Genomic DNA, 12,579 nt, shown 5'->3' on the forward strand with positions numbered 1-12,579 from the left:
TATGATAATCTCATGGAAAAAATTATAATGTATCCATTTGACAGAGTATGAAACTGAGCCATTGTTTAGATGACTTGCCAAAGGTGACACAGCTAATAACTGCCAAAAACAGGATTTGGGTTCAAAGTTCATTCTTTTCACCATGGCCTGACAAACGATGAGAGGTGTTTTGTCAGTACTGGCAGTCTAAGGAGATCCTGCTATCGACACCAATTTTTTACGGAAAAATACCACACTAGCAGGTAGGAGACACTCAAGTGTTTTCCCTGGTTATATAACACTTATGAATAAGAATAAATTCATTTGATGGTCTTAAGTGTTGCATATACAAAACTGTATGCAGGTTTTGAGAGGAATGAATGCTTACCAGAAAGAGTATAAGGTTCAGACTTTCTTAATTTTTTCCCAAATCTGATTGTGAGTCCATGTCTTATAACAATGCTGTGAGAAAGACACATGACGGAACCCACATCCCCTACTTTTGCCCTTGTGGGCCACTTGAATAAAAACTACAGCCTTTTCTACTTTAGGCTGTTACTGACTCCCATCCTCTTTCTTTCAGTAACTGGACATTAGATTAAAGTTAGTGTGTATTTTGTTTGTTGTGCTTATGTGTGTTTTTTTTAATCAAAGTAAATTCGGAAAATCGCAAGTATCCTACACCTAACACCAAGTTGGATGAACAAATGTCTCCAGGAAATCTTAATGCTCCACTGATTTCAACTGTTCAGTGAAGAGGCATCTGGGGCCGTTATGTGTGATTATGGTGAGCAGGCCCAGGCTCCACAGCTGCAGGCGCCCGCCCAAAAGAGGAAGTCAGGAAACACACAGTCATTTTCTCTCATGCCCGAAGGTCTGATTACTTTTTCTGGAGGGACCATAAACAAATGATGGCACAAAAGTTCTGGGATTTGGTGGTAATATACAAGTAACTGCCAGCCTATGGCACCTCTTCATTACTGACAGATCTTGCCTCAGAGATGATGAAGTAGGACAGGATAGAAATAGAGTATTTTTGGGGTGTCTGGGTGGCTCAGTCGGTTGAGCGACCAACTTCAGCTCAGGTCACGATCTTGCAGTCTGTGAGTTCGAGCCCCGCCTCAGGCTCTGTGCTGATGGCTCAGAGCCTGGAGCCTGCCTCGGATTCTGTGTCTCCCTCTCTCTGCCCCTTCCCCCCTCATGCTCTGTCTCTCTCTGTCTCTCAAAAATGAACAAATGTTGAAAAATTAAAAAAAAAAAAGAGGGGCGCCTGGGTGGCACAGTCGGTTAAGCGTCCGACTTCAGCCAGGTCACGATCTCGCGGTCCGGGAGTTCGAGCCCCGCGTCAGGCTCTGGACTGATGGCTCAGAGCCTGGAGCCTGCCTCGGATTCTGTGTCTCCCTCTCTCTCTGCCCCTCCCCCATTCATGCTCTGTCTCTCTCTGTCCCAAAAATAAATAAACGTTGAAAAAAAAATTTTTAAAAAAAGAGTATTTTTACATAAAATACAAGGTTTGTTTTTCGTTTGTTTTTTGTTTTGTCCATGAAAAAGAAAACACTAGGATTGTTACTGTAGTCATTACTGAGGGAATAAGTCAAAACTAGTATTCAGAGCTTCAAGGGACTATATTTTTCCTGAAAAAACATCTTCTTACCTAAGGGCCTTGGGATTCTGGGAGAAAGTATGCTATGCTTGTCTTGCTGTTAGGGGAAGCTGGTCACCATGGCTGAAAGATGTGAAAAGACCTGAGGAATGCCACTGTCTTAATGCGGGAGGGTGAGATTTCAGTTACAGACAAAAGCCTGGACGTAAAAACAGAAACCAACTGGGATCTGAAGCAGTTTTACAGAAAGAACAAATGGAAACATTAAGACATTCAATTTGAGGCTCCCTCTACTCAAAGTGAATCTCGACTTTTTAAAGTTACAAAAAGTCAACCAAAAATAGTGTATCACCACCTAGTAGGTGCCTGGCCATGCTACCAAGATAAATAAGACAATATAAAACCAGCTCTGCTCTTTGAGGAATCCCCGCGTTATTGGCACCAAAAGAGGGAAGATGAACCCTTTTCCAAAGGCTCTGTCTCTGCTGTGTTTCTGGTAGGCCCATTACCCATGTTCCATATTTTGTCTCTGAGCCAAAGAAGCTATGTTCCCACTTCAAGGGGGAAGCAAAAAAGTTAATCATTCTCTGGGTTTTGTCCTAGGCCCCAAACACCTGATAACATCTAAGACAAGCCAGACAAATCTGGGCTGATGCTGGCATCACTACCTCCACCTTTGGTAATTTGTGGAATAGTAACTATTCACCTGACACTCACCTTTGATTGGACCCTATCCTACACTCCTGGAGGAGCAGGTACCCTAGACCCTTTTCTAATACAAACCTCTGGCCCCGAGCACTAATGAGACTCATTCCTTTCTCCTTTTCCAGTCTCCCGGACACTCTCTCTGCTAATCTCTACCTGTCATTCACGCTGTTCAATAAACTCTGTTTTCAGTTTCTCTAGCTCACGTTTGATTTCTATCCTGCGTGAAGCCAACAATCTTCTTGGTTGCTCCTGTGGGACCCTCTCCTGGGTTCTTGGACCCAGCCTGCCTGCATCAGGACTTGGGGGAAATTGGTAGAAGGAGAGAGTCTATATTGAGATGAACCATGATTATATATCTAATGCAACATAGTAAGTACTATCACAGAGATAAGATACACGAATAAAAAAAGATACAGGAATAAATCTGTCAGGAAGGGACCCCTAAACAAACCAATAAATAAGGAGGATCTTTATCAGGTAGTTGGGGGTCAGATTTGTAGCTTAAGAAGTAGCAATTTAGCTGGCACATCTCTGCTAAGAGGAGAGGAAAACAAAAGAAACCCTTACAGGGTGCTGGTGGTAATATAAACTGATTCAATCCCTTTGGGGAAAAATGATTTAAAAGTCAGTATTTATAGACACACACTCAAGACTCTAGAACCTATAGAAAAACCCGTTTATGTGAGCAACCACAATTATCAATATATAAGACTGTTCAGAGGATCATCATTTGTGAGAACAAATTAAATAACCAAAATCACTGAAAACAACTCAAAAAGAGGATTTACAAATAAAATAAATAAGGTATGTTCATTCAGTGAAATCTTCAGCAGTAATAAGTACATTGCAGTTACATACACGAACAGAGATAAATCTCGCAAGCATATTGTTAAGGTAAAACAGTATACAGTGTGAGGTTTATATGCACATATACATACATGCAACTAAATAAAAGCAAGAAAAACACTTAGGGTCATAGTTCTTTCTAGACATAGTTAGGGATTTATTTTTCCTGCTGGGTGATGGTGGCACAGGTGTTCATTTTATTGTTTATTATTGCTATTGCTACTATTATTAACGGTTCAAATATACATTACATGTATATTCTTTTGTAGGATAAAATATTTCATAATAAATAAACTAAAGTGTTAATAATGGCAATTCTCTGTACTACCGATACGGATAATCAAGATTGGTCCTGTCTCCCTCAAATGTTTGGGTTTAAATGCAGGGGCTTCAGGGAATTATTAAACTTGGTGTTCAGAACACGAAACTCCTTTTTCAATGTAGATGTTAATAAAAACCCCTCTACAGTCCACGGAACCATATCGTGTGCTTATGAGACCTGAAACAGCAACAAAGAGACCTAGGACAACTCATAGTCTTTTTATCAATCCATCCCAGCTAGAGCAGGTTTTTGGAAGGGCACAAATCATAGTGAAGTGAAGAGTTAACTAGCTTTCAATGCAGGTAATGTTGAAGACAGATATTTATTCCACAAAAACATATTAAGAGCTAATTATCTGTCAGGCACTGTCCTCTGCCTTGGGAATACAACAATGCAAAAAGGGTCAAAAACCCTGAGCTCTATGAAGCTTATATTCTATCCGTGGGGAAGTAAAAACAGACAATGAACATAGTCATATACAGAGAAACAATCTGTGATAAGCATGGTAAGGAGAGAAGAAAAAAGCAATGGAACATCAATTTCATATTTCATATTGAAGCTTCCCACACACCTTGTATATGTCCACAGATTCTGGGTAAGAAATAAAATACATTTGGTGTGGGGACACAGCTTTGATAAATATAAGAACTGGCTAGATATACAGTGATAGAAACGTTTATTCTGACCTCATGGTTCCACTGAAGAGTAAAATGAAGAAAACTGTGGAGTAACAAGTCTGGTGATGGACACACTGACAAATGATAGCGTACTGCAAATGTACTTTAGCCATCTTAGGTAAATCAATAATGGCTATGGATGACATGCCACTGGGTTAATGACGAAGATAAAAAAAAAAACAAAAAACAAAAAACAAAAAACAAAAGAATAGTCACACGAGTGAGATGGGAATATGTGACACTTCATTTACCAAAGTAGTAGAGCACAGGACTGAATACTTAGCAAATGTGTGTTATTTCATACTTCCCAAAACTATCTTTTAGAGTTTTTAGCTGTAAAACCAGTAGGAGAGCAGAAAACCTAATACAGTGATATGTGTACTGTCCCTTAACTTTAGAAAGGTACACTAAAAGAAAAGAAAGTATGATAAAATATATCAGTAACTCTCTGGCCAATGGTCATATACAGAAAGATATCTTAAAAATGTTAATAGTCTTAGAAACATATAATGATAATAATGTAGTAGAGATAATATTTGAAATAAAGGCAAATGGCAACTAAAGAAGACAAAGTGACTGCATAAGAATTTCTCTTACTTAGGGGTGCCTAGGTGGCCCAGTAGGTTAAGGCTCAGGTCATGATCTCATGATTGGTGGGTTCAAGCCCCATGTTGGGCTCTGTGCTGACAGCTCAGAGCCAGAAACCTGCTTCAGATTCGGTGTCTCCCTTTCTCTCTGCCCCTCCCCCACTCATGCTCTGTCTCTCTCTCAAAAATAAATAAACATTAAAAAAATTTTAAATAAAAAATAATAAAGAATTTCTCTTAACTTATTCTGATGTTTAGATATTAAAAGAAATATATATATATATATTACAAAGAGAATGTATATCTATTTTAATAAAGACTTAGAATATTTATCTACATACAATATATATCCTAGATGTGACTATGTTAAGTTTATGTATGTGTATACTGTATGTGAATTTGTATATGTATATATACATAGGTGTGTGTTTGTGTAAGAACATACATATGTGTGTGTATGTGTGTATTAGAACAAACTGTGGTCTAGATAAAATAATAAATTCATGTCAGTTTGAAAGAACAGAACTAGTATCCCATGATTGGAGTAATATATGAGAGACTGCAACAAAATATCAAGATGTTAAACAGCAGTACAACTACCCAGTGATTTAATGAGATGATCTTTTTATCCAAAGGAGGGTTTAAGCAAAGGAGGGTTTTTATCCAAAGGCGGGTTTATCCAAAGGAGGGTTTCTCCAATTGAGGGTTCCCTCAATTTGAGTGACCAAATTGAGGGAATATACAGAGTGACCTCTAGTAGTGCGTGGATGGCTGAACTAAAAATCTCTCAGTTCCTTTTTAATCCTAAAGACTATGATACTCAGCCCTACGTCTTGTGGGATGTCCTTTCAACTAATATTCATCACACTGATCACAAGTTTCTAACATTTTTTTTTCCCCAAATTGTTCAATTGATTCATTGTTCCAATTGTTACCCATATCTGGGCATTCATGACCTCTCAGTCACAACATTCATGACTTTCCTCACCCTCTTTGCTTAATAAACGGCATTTATTTTCCCATTCTTCTTTTGATGGCTAGTTAACATAGCCAATCAAATGAAGTTGCAATTGAGGCCACCAACATTTACTTGGTACTCGTGATTAAAATGAATATTATTATATCAATTTTCAATTTTCAAATACAGAACAAACTTACTTAGGATGAGCACTTGAGCCAAGAAAAGAATATTGCCTTATCAGGATGCCTAGATTCGACAGATCTTCTAAACTAGTCCATTTATATTGAACCACATAGCTATTGTACCAACCAACCAACCAACCAACCAACAACAACAACAACAAAAACACGTAATTGGGTTATACTGATCTTGAGAGAATGAAGTTTCACAATCTCTTTCTACAAGTCATTCCTACATTTACCAACTCTCACAGACAGGAAATTGTGGTGTTTATCTCTCCTAAGCCTTTCACCCTGTAGTATAAACTAATTTCCGTTTTCTTGATTCTCTGCACCTGGGTATCTTAGCAGCTGTGTGATCTTATTTTCCACAAACTAAGAAACAGAATAAGGTCATATCAACCATACAGATCAGGTATAATATTAGTCAGAATGATAGACTCCATGAAACATCATAAAACAGATTGGCAGCTACCCTTGCTGTGCAAAAACAAACAAAACAAAACAAAACAAAACCACAATATTTTGGTAACAATAACGTGCCCAGTCTGCTGAAATAAAAGATGTTAACAGCCACATATTTCCATGGATTGTATGGAAACAGTTATAAAGAAAGAGAAATACATTTTGTGTAAATCAGTAATACACCCCAAACAAATTTACACATCATTTACTACCTCTTACGATAATAGTATGGCAAATGGTGTCATGTATTCACTCTAGAGATAGATACAATCATAATGTACCAGTGAAAACATAAAATTGATTTTGTTACTGCTCTAATATAAGAGGATTACAAATTATTTCACTTTTCAAATTCATACAACTTAATCTGGTGTGCCGTATTCAGAAGTGCTAAACTCAGCAACTATTCAAGTAATGCAGAATTTCACTAGACAATCATGAATTACTACATTGAGATGTAGAATATATTACCTTACAGAGATTATCTTGACTCAATAATTACTTCATGTTTCACTTACATGAATTATGTCACTTACATACAAATAGCTTCCGAGCCTGAAGAACACATAGCCTTCTATTTTGATTATTAAAAAAGTAACATTGTAGAAAGAAAGAAAGAAAGATCCAAAATTAAATAAATAAATAAATAAATAAATAAATAAATAAATAAATAAAAAATACCGAAACTCTTATGAAAATAACTCCTTTTCATTATCCCCAGGAATATGTTGACATACATATTGGCCAGCTGAGGTTCAAATTAGATAGCACCACAGGTGACAGAAACCCTGAGGCCGGCATGGATCCTGAGGACAAAGGTGACTGTTTCAATTATTTCCCTTGAATGGCTTATCCAGCTTTGACCTCAGCATGAGGCAAGGTATTGGGAGCCTGATCCATGCAGCCATGTAATTATGCATTTAAGTTTATTTTCTTAATTCATTTAAATATGCTTGAGAAATCTACAGGGCTTGAATCTGAAAGCTCCCATGGCCTGGTTACTGGATAGAAACAAGACTCCTGAAGTGAGAGAGCTGATCACAACTTCCATGAGCTTTAGAAAGATGCTCATTGGAAGAGATGATCAAATGTTTGAAATTTCAAATCTTGGAGAAAGTTATAGTCTTTATTTTCTTTCAAAGTGGTTTTTCTTTGTTTTGTTTTGTTAAGAAAAATGAGGTTAAAGAAATTGCTGTCAGCAACTGCTAATTTGGCTGATAGTCAGTAACACATAAAAGAATCTTCAGAGTTATACACATTGCCCCTGATACGTGGTAAAGGAATCATTAACGGAGCATGGACATTGGTAAGGGAGGCAGGAGCAGAACTCAGAACAAAAAGAATAGGAGTAGAATTGGTATAAGCTATGCCAAAATATTCCCAATTGTGGGGGTGGGGGACACTGAGCCAACTCTTGGGACAAAGGAACAGTTCAGATGTATTAACAGAGAGTCTCTTAAAGAAATAATTTGTCTAGTAGCCCCCAGTTCCACCTTTAGCCACCCACAGACTCACAGACCTTGATCAGTGACCCTGAACACATGTCCATCGCTAGGATATAGTCATTTTCTCTAATCCTGGAACATACTGAGTTCTGCTCAACTTTTGCCTTTTTTTTTTCTTTTTTTCCTTTTTTTTTCTTTTTTGATGAATACCCTTCAAAATTTGCACCGTATCAGAGAAATGGAACCCTTGCTCAGCTCATTTTACTCCGTGAACATATGCTCTTCTGTCATGATTTGTACAGTTACAGTTTTTCCTCTCCGGAAGGCTAGGCCACCTGCTTTCCCAGGGTCTTTGCACACAACTGCAGTGTCCTACACTATGGACAGATGCTGGGCTCATTTTCCCTTTTAAGATTTTGTTTCAAGTTAGAATTGCATGTTAGTGAACTCAGAAAGAAACTACTTTTGGCTAAGTCAATACACTGTAGAGCTTAAAAAAAAAAAAGAAACGAAAAGAAAAGCAGTAGCAACAGCCCAGTACACAAAGATCAGTGAAGTTAAACAGCCAGCTTTATACTTGCCCCTGAGGACGCAGAGTTCTAAGGATTAACAGCAGTCTGGTCAGCAAGTGTAAGATACCTGCTTCAATGTGAAGATATCTGAAGTCTTTAAGCAAAGGCAGAAAGCTTTAAAGGCAGAGTTGAAAAATTTAAGAATTTAGCCAGAAAATATGAAGTGAGCTCAACTAGACTTTCCTGAAGTGGCTAATTTTTCCCAGATAAGTCATGCTCATAGTTTTATTGTACACATACAATAAATTAAAGCAAAATTCATCAATGAGTTATATAATTATTTTATATTATTACTTTTCATGAAAGAGTGATTTAATTTCTATATTTACCATGCTTGTGCTCCAAAAAATGAGATCACCATCTGGTGACAATTACAGACATTGGTCCATGTGGCCCAGGAGAAATTCCTGAGTTTAGATTTGATCATGCAGTATGTTCCACAGAAAACATAGGGAGGAAGGTAAATACTCTGTGCAAAGTATTTTAAAGGTACTTGTGATATTTAATATTAATTTTAATATGAAATATCATCTCTAAACAACTCATTTCCTACATTACCAGGTTTAGCAAGCAATAGTTCAAGCTTATAGGTTGAAAGTTTTCTAACTTGCTAATGAATCAGTGTTCTGTACTATCTCATGATCTCAATTTCCCATACTTAAATGGCAGATAGTAATATCATACATTTGTCACGGATACATACTGAACGTAGCCTTAAAATAATACATGACAGTCTTTGGAATTTCAAGACACATACTTGTAAAGATTAAGAAAAATAACTTTCAATTAAAAAATAAAAATAACAGCACTGTATCATCTTTGAACCAAAAGCAGTAGGTATAAAATCATGGTGGTACTTACCACGGTGAAATTCATCACTTTCAATATCCATATTGTCATGGCTAAGTTAACTATCATGGTAACCAACAGCAGAAGGACAAAGAAGTATAAGCACCTCTTTCGCCATCCATAAATCCCCACTGGGTAAAGTTGTGCATTCTCAGCCCTTGGCAGGTTGTTTTGTTGTGTTGCTAGTATGTATTGTTCTCGAGTCATCTGAAAAAAAAGAAGAAGAACAAAAGAAAGAAAAGAAACATTCAAAACTAAAACCAATGGGGTTTTTTGTTTTTATTTATTTATTTATTTATTTGTTTCCTAGCATTTATTTTTTTAATATGAAATTTATTGTCAAATTGGTTTCCATACAACACCCAGTGCCCATCCCAACAGGTGCCCTCCTCAATGCCCATCACCCATTTTCCTTCCCTCCCACCCCCCATCAACCCTGTTTATTCTCGGTTTTTAAGAGCAATAGCACTGCTAGGAATTTACGCAAGGGATACAGGAGTGCTGATGCATAGGGGCACTTGTACCCCAATGTTTATGGCAGCACCTTCAACAATAGCCAAATTATGGAAAAGCCTAAATGTCCATCAAATGATGAATGGATAAAGAAATTGTGGTTTATAAACACAATGGACTACTACGTGGCAATGAGAAAGAATGAAATATGGCCTTTTGTAGCAACGTGGATGGAACTGGAGAGTGTGATGCTAAGTGAAATAAGTCATACATAGAAAGACAGATACCATATGTTTTCACTCTTCTGTGGATAAGACCATGGGGGGGGAGGGGCAGGGAAAAAAAAAAGTTAGAGAGGGAGGGAGCCAAACCATAAGAGACTCTTAAAAAACTGTTTTGTTTTTTTTTTTAAACCAAAAGATACAACATACCTACAGATGGGTAATAAGTGTTCAAAGAACTATTGCTGTGTATTGAAAATTAAATAATTAAATTAAAATTGATTAAAATCTTACAAAATGCCTCCTATCACATCATTGACGCTGCGTTTTAGAGCTGTTCAACTAGCTGTGGTATTTCTAAGATGTATATTATTTTCAGTCAGATTTGCCCAATTCTAACAGTAACCTTTTCTCTGGAGAGTGATGATGGTGCAGCTCTACTCCCTGGTGTCTATAACCTAAAATTCAATGCACATCCCAGTTACTCTTGGAATAAGTGTCACCTGTTTCTTGGGGTAGATAGAGACCAACTGTATCTCAAGACATTTCTGTACCTTTATCTAAAAATACAGGGTATCAGTGGCTCAGTGTATATGTTTTAGTAAAATGTAAGTGCATTTGAAAGAACCAACGGGAAGAAAATACACTTTCATTTAGAATTATATAGATTTAGCTATTTGGTTAGTGCTTTTACTTAGAACTTTGTTGGTTATTTATTTTAGTTGTATTTCAATGAGTTCTCAAAATAAAATTGATCTCCGAAAAACACAAAACACTACACTGTACTATCTAATTATATAATATTATATAACATATTGATATATGCAGAAGTCCATTCTGGAAAAGGGGAGGTGGTATTCCTTGGTAATGTATAAATTTAGGTTTGAAGTTAATTCTTTCAAAAGGCTAATCCGTTATTTTCTGCCCGATACAACCAAGAAGTATGGTTAAGAAAAGTCAAAGAATATGTACTAGGTATACAATTTTTAGAATAAAATATTTATTACCTAAGGGATAAAAAATAATTTTTATAAAATATAATTTTCTCTAAGGCAATAAGTTTTTTTAGTTTAGTGTTTTTTCTCCTTAGGTCTCTTCAGAATTCTCTTATTGTGTATGTCCATTAAACAATTACTACAACGGAAATAATGCTGAATAAATACACCAAAATAAAAACAGCATCAGTGAAGGATTATAATTACCTGTCAAGTAATATAAAAAATACAGTTATATCTCATTGCATTGTGCTTCACTGTATTGTGCTTTGCAGATTCTGTGCTATTGACAAATTGAAGATTTGTGGCAATGCTGAGTTAAGCAAGTCAATCGGTGACTTTTTCCAACAGCATTTGTTCATTTTAAATCTGTGTCTTACATTTTAGTAATTCTCACAATATTTCAAACTTTCATTATTATATCTGTTGTAGTGATCTATGCCCAGTGATTCTGATGTGACTAATAATTGTTTTGGCACCATGAACGACACCCGTATAAGATGATGGCTTAATTGATAACTGTGTGTTTTGACTGTTCCACCGAGTGGCCATTCCCTCTCTGTCTCCTTTTCCTCAGGCCTGCCTTTTACCTGAGATAGAACAATACTGAAATTAGGCCAACTAAAAACCCTACAATGATTTGTTGTGATGCACACCAGATACTATATGGAAGTGTTGAATCACTGTATTATAGACCCGAAACTGATATTACACTGGATGTTAACTAACTGGAATTTAAATAAAAACTTAACAAACACACAAAAAACCCTGCAATGACCTCTAAGTGTTCAAGTGAAAGGAAGAGTTGCATGTCTCACTTTAAATCAAAAGCTAGAAATGATTAAGTTTAGTGACAAAGCCTTGTCTTCTTGGGCCAAACAATTATCCAAGATGTGAATACAAAGAAACAGTTCTTGAAGGGAATGAAAGTGCCACTCTCTGAAACACATGAGGATAAGAAAGCAAAATAGCCTTACTGTTGATATAGAGAAAGTCTTAGTGTCTGGACAAAAAAAATCAAACCAGTCACAACATTACTTTAAGCCAAAGCCTAACCCAGAGCAAGGCCCTAACTCTTCAATTCTATGAGGGCTGAGGGAGGTGAGGAACCTGCAGAAGACAAGGTGAAGCTAACAGAGGTTGGATCATGAGGTAGAAATACAAAAGCCATTTCCAAACACAAAAGCCTGCAAGGTGAAAGGCCACGTGATGACGTAGAATCTGCAGCACGTTATCCAGAACTAAGATAAGTCATGAAGAAGGCTACACTCAACAAAAAATTTTCAGTGGAGATGGAGTAGGCTTCTACTGGAAGAAGATACTAGGAGTTTTATATCTAAAGGAGAAGTCAAAGCCTGCCTTCCAAAGCTTCAAAGGACTCTCTTGTCAGGGACAAATGCGTCTGAAGACTTCAAGTTGAGACCAGTGCTCATGTACCCTTCCAAAATTCCTAGGGTCCTAAAGAATTATGTTCAATCCACTCTGCAAATGCTCTACAAATTGAACAACAAAGCCTGGAGGGTAGCGTATCTGTTTACAACATGGTTTAGTGACTATTTTAAGTCCCCCGTTGAGAACTATTGCTCACGAAAAGATTATTTTCAAAGTATTACTACTCACTGCCAATACACTTGGTCATCCAAGTGCTCTGATGAAGAGGTACAACCAGATTAATGTTGTTTTCATGCCTGATCCATTCTGCAGTCTGTGGATCAAT

General features: G+C 36.9%; 1 protein-coding gene across 1 annotated transcript in view; it reads right to left on the bottom strand.

Annotated features, from left to right (window-relative positions):
- The window catches only part of SGCZ (sarcoglycan zeta), a 1,101,292-nt gene that overhangs the window by 478,235 nt on the left and 610,478 nt on the right, over positions 1–12,579 (bottom strand). Inside the window, exon 2 of the mRNA XM_047092209.1 lies at positions 9,206–9,400. Coding sequence (XP_046948165.1) covers positions 9,206–9,400 — 195 coding nt within the window. The remainder of the gene's footprint in view (positions 1–9,205; positions 9,401–12,579) is intronic.

Source organism: Lynx rufus, unplaced genomic scaffold (assembly GCF_022079265.1).
Source record: "Lynx rufus isolate CCGP_SWC_20201006 ecotype Redwood Valley unplaced genomic scaffold, mLynRuf1.p SCAF_3, whole genome shotgun sequence".
Taxonomy (NCBI): domain Eukaryota; kingdom Metazoa; phylum Chordata; class Mammalia; order Carnivora; family Felidae; genus Lynx; species Lynx rufus.